This window comes from Micropterus dolomieu, linkage group LG01 (genome assembly GCF_021292245.1).
Source record: "Micropterus dolomieu isolate WLL.071019.BEF.003 ecotype Adirondacks linkage group LG01, ASM2129224v1, whole genome shotgun sequence".
Classification (NCBI taxonomy): domain Eukaryota; kingdom Metazoa; phylum Chordata; class Actinopteri; order Centrarchiformes; family Centrarchidae; genus Micropterus; species Micropterus dolomieu.
In genome coordinates this window covers 26536566-26546028 of record NC_060150.1, presented here as the reverse complement: position 1 = coordinate 26546028, position 9463 = coordinate 26536566, and the positions used below count along the sequence as shown (strand labels likewise).

At 42.9% G+C, this 9463-nt stretch overlaps 1 protein-coding gene across 1 annotated transcript in view; it reads right to left on the bottom strand.

Annotated features, from left to right (window-relative positions):
* Positions 1–1001: 1001 nt before the first annotated feature.
* Positions 1002–9463, bottom strand: part of mkxa (mohawk homeobox a) — a 26423-nt gene continuing 17961 nt past the window's right edge. Inside the window, exons 6-7 of the mRNA XM_046062765.1 lie at positions 3881–3914; positions 1002–3750 (exon numbers count right to left, since the gene is read on the bottom strand). Coding sequence (XP_045918721.1) covers positions 3540–3750; positions 3881–3914 — 245 coding nt within the window. The 3' untranslated portion in view covers positions 1002–3539. The remainder of the gene's footprint in view (positions 3751–3880; positions 3915–9463) is intronic.

Here is a 9463-nt window from a genome sequence, read left to right as displayed (position 1 = left end):
CTTTATTTAAAGCAGTTTATCTCATGCTGCTGCCCCCTTGAACTCCTGAAAGACAGATTTCTATCTGATCCTGGGTCAAACAAATAAAGTGAAACACCCAACATCCTTCTAAAGGTAGCAAAAATACACAGGAAACAGAGCAAATGCTGGGGCTCAAACCACTAATGTGAAGTGTGTGGTTGAGGCAGATCACGGGTGTATACATTCAGCTCCTCCAATGGTTTGTCATGATTAGTTTGTTTAGCCTATAAAAACCACCCCGCCTTGTGTGTCATAAACAAACATCTCCACTATTGCGATCAGTGTTGAGCAGTGGCTTAGAATTAAGACTTTAGCCTGGTGACATGAACAAAAGAAAATTAAAATTGCAAGCCAAAATTTGTATTTGTCTTTGCAAGTTGTTCTTTCCTTCTCCTTTCAAATGAAAAACTGACACCCCGCATATAATCTGAGGCTAAAGTAAAATGTGTGATATTTGTCTTTAAAGCTGAACTGGTGTGAAAGGGTTTGCTTGTAATGACAAATCCATAGAATATTATCTCCCAACGCAGCAGTTCCTGCAGACTGTTTTGGTTCAGTCTCACCGCTCTCATCAACCCTCTTTCCAGATGCACTAAACACCTTTGTTCAGTGAAAAAGCTCTGACAACCCCACTGTACACTACTTGACCAGCACCAAATAGCCGACAGACACAGTTAGCAACTATCTAGTGAACACAGTGGAGCATTTAGCAGCTATAGAGCCTTAGATTTCTAAGAAGAAAGACAAAACCTCAAAAGAGTGAATGCTGGACATACATTTGTCAGGTGGACAAAAAACACAACTCCAAATCAGTGCCAATGTTGCTCCGTATCTAGGAGATGTATAAAAACGCAATTTTTTGCTAACATGTCAGCCATTAAGGTGATAACATGTTGTGCGTACAGCTTCTTTTGCTGCCTCCAAGTGGCCAAAAACAGAGAAATGAACCAGAAAAAAAATGAATGAAACACACGAAGCTCTTCATTTCATTCAGAGGTTTATTCATTGCTGTGACCAAGAAACAACTGTTTTTATAAAAGAAATATTACATGAGAGCAACTCGGACAATACAAGGAGAGATGCATTTGGTCATTGGATTGAAAATCCAGTCTCTATCAAAACAAAACAAAAATCTCAATTTATATAACTTAACAATAAAAAAACAAACTATGGTCACCACTTTCTTCGTCTTTACAAAGTCTGTAATAATAATTTATAGGCTTTAATACATACCATAGCTTTCCATTTGTCAGCATGGTTGTGAAAGCAGGGCTTGAACTGGAGAAAGGCATGTACAGTACCAATGTCTTGGCCATAGAAACCCTTTTGTTAGTACTCATAGTGTCATTGTTGGGGAGGGAGTGCAGGTAGGAACAACAAAGGCTGCTCTGTAGTCTCTGAAGCCTTCTTTCCTCACTCTTTCTCTTCCCAGTGAGTGGGTATCGTGTGAGGTGTGAGGGTCACGAGTGGTCCCGAGGTTCAGAGGTGCGATTAGAAACACAAGGAGCTGGCCCAGCACTACCCCGCAGCTACCCTGCCTGGATCAGGTGTATAAAAAACACATGTGGGAGCCCAGAACCCCCCGCATAAGCAAATAGTGCCTGGGGATTGGTTAGTGCGATTGATTTCATTGTACTTCCGTAGGCACGCTAGTAGAAATGATATAGGTTTGTCCTTAATTTATTTTACTTCTCTTCACCTTTATGTAAAAACACACCCATCCATAGGTTCTCAGTGGAGGCTGTGTGTTTTCTGATTGAAAACCAAGAATTGTAAGTGCAGCTTTTTTTTAACAGTTTGCACATTCAAGACACATAAAAAAGGTCAAAAAGTCACTTTGCACAGCTTCCCTCCCTCTTAAGGTCCTCGACCACAGTCCAGGTCTGTCGAAAAAAATGAAAACTGCACAATTTATGAAGGAGTGTACATTTTGACACACATAAACAGTACCTTGAAGATATACACAAAATTAAAAAGTCAGCATAGAGAGCCAACTTCAGCTTCTCCCACAAGTCCAACTTGATTTCCCCCCAGTTTGTGAACTCGGCATCGTTCACCGCAAACGTTTCTAACATATGCACCGTACATAGGTACTTTCTATAGAGGAGATTCTTTCCATTGGATGACAAAAAGAAACTCTTAATTTGGTGCAGTTAACTGAAACCAAGTACAAAACATCAAAAACAAAACAACCACACATGTACAGATTGACAATAACAAATACTTTGAACATTAGCTTGGCCGACAAATAGATAATACTGGAATGTAGTTTTGAAGACAAACCAAAAAAAAATAAAATAAAATAAGCAAGGGGAGTAAGTCAAACTTTTAAATCTATCCACTGGCTTCTTGTAAACAGCAATTTGAATGTAATGTTAAACAGCTGAGGGGGCTGAGGATCAAAAGGCTGGGGGAGCTGGTGGTGGCTTTTCTCCGGACTATCTTGTTCTGAGCACAAACATGTGAAAAGCCAATACTGTCCACATAAAACACTGATAATGCAAAGCAAAAACATCCCTTTTAGGTCATGACATTCTTCTGTTAGAACAGATACTGCACTGAACCTTAAAGCATGCCTGTAGATCTACGTACATCTGTGTCACTGCTGGGGGAACGTGACTTCATTTGGGTTCAGCTGAGCGTTTGTGCACGTTTCAGCAACTAAAAGCCACGATAAGAAAGGAATCCTTCGCTGGTTTGTGAAATCCAAGGCCGAGACGTGGACAAGGTGGAGAACACTGGCTGCTTATCGATCTGCTGCTCACGTTAGGGCAATTTATCTGCGTATCCGACAGTTATTGTTGGCCTGCCAGCACTGAGAGGTCGACTGAGACAAAACAGTGTTCCTTTTACAGTCAAAATGAAGACTCCAGTCATAACAAGAACAATGCCTTCAAGGAATTAGAGCTGAGTATTGTCTAAGAGAGTGTGTATGTGTTTGTGTGCATGCTATTTGAGTTCACCAGGGCCTCAAATGGTGAGCTCATTCAGTCCTTAAGGCACAGGCTGTTGTGGGGAGTTTTCATTCACAAAACAAATGCTGGATCATGACTGTGACTCTAAACTTGGTCAAATATTCCTTCACAAATTTGAAAGAGGCACCTCAGCATCTGTACTTTGCATTGACCACAGTCGGTGAGTTATTTGTCTAAATAACAAAAGGCACTTTGGCAAAATACAAATTTCGTAGCATTAAAATAAGAAGAAATAAAAAAAAATCAGAGTCATCAAAAATAAGTTAACATTACAAAAGTGTCTTGTTTTAGGAAATACTGCAGTGAAATTATCATCAACACTTGTCGCACTTGTCTGTCGCACATCAACCCAGCAAAGATAATGATGTTCAAGGCCTCTTTTACACTTTTTAAGACAGTAAGAACAACCAAAAAGACTGAGAGTTCTCTTTGTTCCGCGCAGTTCTCTTTTCATTTCAAGGGGAGTTTATTTGGACTCCAGCAAGTTTGCTGAAACAGGAATGTTTCTGGTTTGCATAGAGAGATTTGAGGACGACGTCAGGGCTAATATTTCTGCATCAGAGGCACTTTAACAGTCTTGATCTCTGCTATATGGGAGGACTTCTGGATGATGCAGCTGGTGGTCCCGGAGACACTGTCCTTCCCCTGCGCCAAGTTGGTCAAGGCCATGGCGGCGTTGATCTCCCTCCAATACGTCTCGTCTTTGCCCTTCACCTTCTCCTTCTGCGCAGCTCCGACGCCACCGCTGCCACTGCTGATCAGAGGAACATGCAAAAATGCACACGAAAGAACAAAACAGAGAGTGGGGAGTTAGAGGTCAGCTTGTAATGAATGAAAATACAGGGATTTCATCTGGGAGGCGAGGTAAGTAAAAGTCCACTCACTTGTCACATTTACTTGATCCATGGTCTGCGGTTTCTGAAAGTACAAGAAGAAAAAAAAGGGTTAATTTTGCAGAGTTCTCTGGGGTCAATGAGGATTTATTGAAAGACAAAAACACGCAGGCTCAGGAGGTGTATGGGGTATGCATGGTTGTGTGTGAGGTCTGTATGTGTGTACACCCTGTCCTGTGCAAACATGTGTTGCTCTGTTTTCTCTCTTTGCTCAGATTCTGGACAAAAAGGACGTTTTTCAAGAAGCCATCAAGAAACAAGGTGACTAACAGGATCGAGTTGAAAGATGTTTCTTATGACTCATAAACTCCATTCTCTAATATTTAGTTCGAAAACAAATGGGCCCCGGCCAACCTAATTGAGTTGTCTGAGGAAATCAGATTGAAAATGACTGAGCGTGAAGGATTTGAGTGGGAATGAAAAGGCAGCAAGTGAGTCAGTGAGAGAAAGATGGATGTCTGCTCTCTTTTTTCCCCCTTCAAATGGGAGCAATCTCTATCTCATATGTAAAACATTAGTGGGAAATAGCAAAGTCATTAAACAATGAAACCAAACTTCTCTTCAGGGCAACCAGCGTGTTTACTTCAGCTCGCTGTTCGCTCAGAGAGAAAGACCATGTGCACGTCAGTGTGTGTGTGTGTGTGTGTGTTTGTGTGCTTGTGCTGAACCTGTCTTCTGTCTTGGGTCCAGATTTAGGTAAGTTTTGCCCAGCAGTGAAAATGATGACACAGACTTGGCGTTAAAAGAGAGCAGACCATCTGGATTTCCTTGCTGTGCAGCCTCAAGGCGCTCTCTTTAAGTTAACTAAACAAACAGTTAAGGCCCTGTGAGCTTTTAAGGAGTTCAATCTTGACTAGGTATAGATGACTAGCTGACTTAAGAACGTTCAAAAGAGGGCAAATTCTCTTGAAATTTCCCTTTAGTCCAACGGTACCAAATAGTCTTAGCTACATCCTTTGCCCTCCCAGATGTCCCATCACAAACACGCCACCAAGGGACGACCAGTCTCCTGCACCCACCACGCCACATTCCCCCGTAAAGCAAATGTCTAAACCTGAACTGCTGTTTTAATGAGCCCGTCCTTGCGCCACCGTCACCGCAATACAGCAGTCGACAGGCGTTCCTGAGCATTCACTCCTGCTAATGAAAATCTGCACCCTTCACTTTCGCTGGAATTTCATTCCCATGATTGTTAGAACGGACTGGAAAAGGTTGTGCGAGGACACAGTGTTTGGGGTTTAGCGTCGCCGTAGACAGCCACAGAGACGGAGAGCCAAACTCCTCCGGCGTCAGAGAAAACACACACAAGATTTTACCATTCTGCTTTGTCACCTCTAACCTCGCCAAAGCCTTTTCCAAACTTTCCAAAGATCTGGATCCAGTGTTCAGGCTTTTGCAGGCTGCCATAAGCGCCTAATTATTCCCAACTCCTTGCTCTGTTCCTCCCTTGTTTTCCAAAAATGTTCCCATGTAGCGTGACCCATGCTGACAGTTTGTAAGGCGCGAGGTTAATAAGGGCCCGATTACGAAATTTCCTGTAGTTTTCCCGTTCGTTCTGTAATAGGTGTATTCCACGGAGAGAGATAGACTTCACTCTCCACAGTTTTCCTCTGTTGATGGTTCTTAGACAGACAAAGATAGGAATGTGTGCACACGTGTGAAAGGGAGATGAGGACATGATAACCCAGAAGTACAAACCACAGGACGAGATTTTAGCGCATCAAAGCGTTCCAACAAAATCCTCCACAGTCTCCTCTGGCCACAAACTCCCCGCTGTCCTATCTTTCCCTCGGTCTTTATCTTGCTTTATCAGCAAGTCCCTTTGCCTTTATTGATATTCCTCAGATCCCTCTTTCCTCCACTCATTCCCCCCTTGCTGCAGTGATACCCCCTGATCCAGGTACTGGACACTGACCATTGTCATGCAGCCCCAGCCAAAACAAATCGATGTTTTAATAAAGAGTGACTCTGCTATGTCTTCTTTCACATTTTAAGAAACTGTTTTTAAAAGCCCTTGACATAACTTCCTCTCCTCTTTTTTCTTATTCTCTGTTTTTTTGTTGTTGCCATTTTTCAAATTTAGATCAAGTAGATTTTCCAAGACTATGAAGGTATCCTCTCTGCACTCTATCTCCATCTACTCTTTGATTGTTGCCAGTGCTCGAAAGCAGATTGGTCCTGATTAAAAATATGCACCATTCTCCATAATCAGAGCTCCATAATTACAGGCCAATTACACAGTTTTTGTGGGTTGTTTTTGTTCCCCTGAAATATATTAGCTCAGTGTTTACTGCTGCTGTGCTCAGCATATAGATTGGCTGGTGACAGCAGCAAACGGGTCAACAGCAGCGACATGAAAGACAAACAAAATGTGGAAGAAAAAGTATCTCTTTGAGTGTTGTGAAGTCACTGTGGGCTGTGAGGTGCAGCGTGTGAGTCTTTCCATCCACAGCTTTAAGTGTTTCCAGTGTGTGTGAGGCAGCCACTGTCCAGATGCTCCGTTCAGAACATGCAAAACAGTGTTTTCTGAGGTCACACCAGGCGGAGAAGGTCTATATGGCCACCCTGATCCCCAGGGCCCCCCTTTGGACTAGGCACCAGTCCCTGCCTTTGAGAACCCCAGACCCCAGAATTTGAAAATGCACCACTGCATACAAAAACTCTATTTCCAAAGCTCTGTGCCTAAAACATCTAAAACTGGGATTTTTTAAAACAAGAGCAGAGCCAAAGACTCAATAAATCAGCAATAAATCATGGAGGACCTTTTATTATTTTCTCATTCTTTATTCCTTGTTTTTTCAATTTTTTTTGCTTTTCTTCTTTGCTACTGAACACTCAGTCCACTTTGCTGTTGCCTTTGGGCTTCACTGACAGTGGGGTTTCACGGACCGCCAAAGGGGAAAGCTAAGAAGTCTCATGCTTTCTGGCGTCATGCTAGAAGTCCAAAAATACTAGCTCACTTAACATCACCGCGGGGTAATGGAGGGGGACCAAAAAGAGGGCAAAAAAAGACACACAAAAAAGCCCTGACTAGCTTTAACAAAACTTGGTGAAAATGAGGGAAAACAAGCGGGAGCCGACAAATTAGAGAGAGACTGAGGTTACACCTGTTAAGAAGACTGCGGAGGAGAGAGGTTGACTATCATCATTACCATCTGGTGCTGTTGTTAGCAACACACAACAATAAACAAGACAGGCCCTGCTGCACAAACCAAGGGCTGGGCTGAATTAGGCAGACAAATAAACACACAAACACACATTTTATTTGACATTTATGTTTCAGGCTTTTAGCTGGTGGTCTTATCCAAAGTGACTCTGAGGTAAGTGTCAATTCTTAGGACACCAAAAATCATATGTAACCAAAATTAAGTCTTTACAGTGTTCCCATGACCATAAAAAAACAACAGAATAGAGGAAGGAATTTAAAGGAATAGTTTGACACTTTTTAGAAACGTACTTATTCTTTATGAAGGTTAAAGATATTGTGCGTTCCATTTTAAATGGGATGGCAGAATTTCCCAGTTCCAAGTCGGAAATTTCAACTGGAATGCCCCCTTAAGTCGGATTTCCAAACCTCACCAACCCCAACCTTAAAATCCAAGATGGCTGCTCCCAGGATCACCAGTAGAGAAAGCTGTAGTTTTTCTAGAGCTCCATGACCAGATACTACCGCCTGTTATCAAGTCATATTATGCTCCGGTCATGTGACGATGAGGAGTCGACTCCATCTACTGACGAAGACCATGACATGTGGTTGAAAGCTACAGAAAAAGGTGGGCCTTGAGTTAATATTATTTTGTCAAAACACCAAGCAGTTGTAAATGTTTGTAAATGTCAAACGTTATTGTCAAAAATAGCAGAAATAACTAAGTTTAACTAATAACCCCTTTATGAAGATAGAAAGTGGAATCAAAATAATGTGTCACTGGGCAGAAAGTGAAATGCCTGTAATGAGCTAAGCTGATTTCCTCTTGAGCACCTGATGAGAACCAGAGTGGCGTCTCAGACTCGACAATCTGCTCGCCGCTGACCCGTAAAACCACAGTCCAGGTCAGGATTAGAACAGATCATCATGTAGTTACGCGGCTCCTTTGATTTTTTCGGGCAGCTGGTCGAGGTCTGAGGATGAGTCAGGGCTTACTGTCACCATAGGTGAGTCATAACTCTGCACTGGAGAGAAAGTGCATCATCCTGCAGCCAAACGTCACCTCCAGCAAAGCCTGTCAAGAAGTTTACCGGATGTAGATTCACATTCAAATGACTGAATGTGAATCTGTGAAACTGCGAGGAATGGTTACTTTTAGCCAAATCTGTTTGCTTGAACCCTGAGGAACGCTTCAGGCGACTCACAGCGACGTCTATTGATGCTATCTTTGATTTGACACCGACCCAAGCCACAGTCTTGAGTCTGGGGTGCGACACAGAGCAATCACTCACACTTTTGGGCTCCCAGATCTATCTTTTATATATTTCTTTAATGAGCTGTGCTTTTTTATAATGTCAAGAAGAGTCTGTAAATGAAGTTAGAGATGCCTTGGCACTGTCTGCCTTGCACTCTGCCAACGGTGCTTTTATATTACCCCTCCCAGCCATTCCTCTCTCTGTCTCTCTCTCTCTTTCTGTCTCTACGGGTGGTGAATAAGTCTGAGTCGGAGGCTCCCAAGAACCAAACTGTCAATTCCACTCAGTTAGCCAAAGACATCATACATGCCATGAATTTAATGCCTTCTCCGTTTGCCCTGACAACACTTTCATCACTTAAAAAAATATTGAATAATTAGCTCTTTCACTATTAAAGAGAACATACACGCAGTGACAGAGCCAGACAGATACTGAGCTGCTGCCCAAAAAAGACTCTCCCATCCGCTGCATTTCTTTTTCTATGTTGTTTTTTTTTCCATGTCTGCCCGGCAGATGACACACTTGTGCGGCTGTGGTCAGGGCAGATAACCAAGATCCAGCAACGGGGATTACGCTTTGTGTCTTCTTGCTAGATGGGGAAATAATAACAGTGTTCAGATGTTTAAGCGCTGCCAGGTTGTCATTGTGTTTACGAGTGCCAGTAAACAGAGTATAATCAGGGCCCCCGTAAACCAGCCAAAATGAGAAGAGCGTCTCGACGAAGAAGTAAATACGTTGTCATGGCGAGCCTGCGAGTGTCTTCTTTATACGGGCGTGTGGGTGTGACTGCCAGGGTGTCGTGTATACACAAAAAAAGAAATAGAAGCAAGCTACAGTCTCATCACGTGCAGAGATCAGGAATTGGGATTTTGTGTGACAGCAGTTGATCCCGTGAAAATGATCATCAGAGAAAGGTTGAAAAGGAGACAGCGATAGCATCTGAGGACCAGAGGGCTCATACTTCAAATGCTGACTTAATGACAACAGGGACACATCGCTGGAGGAAGGACACTGATGATGAACAGATGAGCCTGTTATCACTGCTTTGACACAACAGGCACAGAAGAGACAGAACCGGGCTGACTTTTCCTCGTCGGGCCATTTCATCTCAGGTTTCTCAGTAACAACCTCAGGGAAGAGCGGCTGTTGTTTGCGGTACACGCAACTAACACA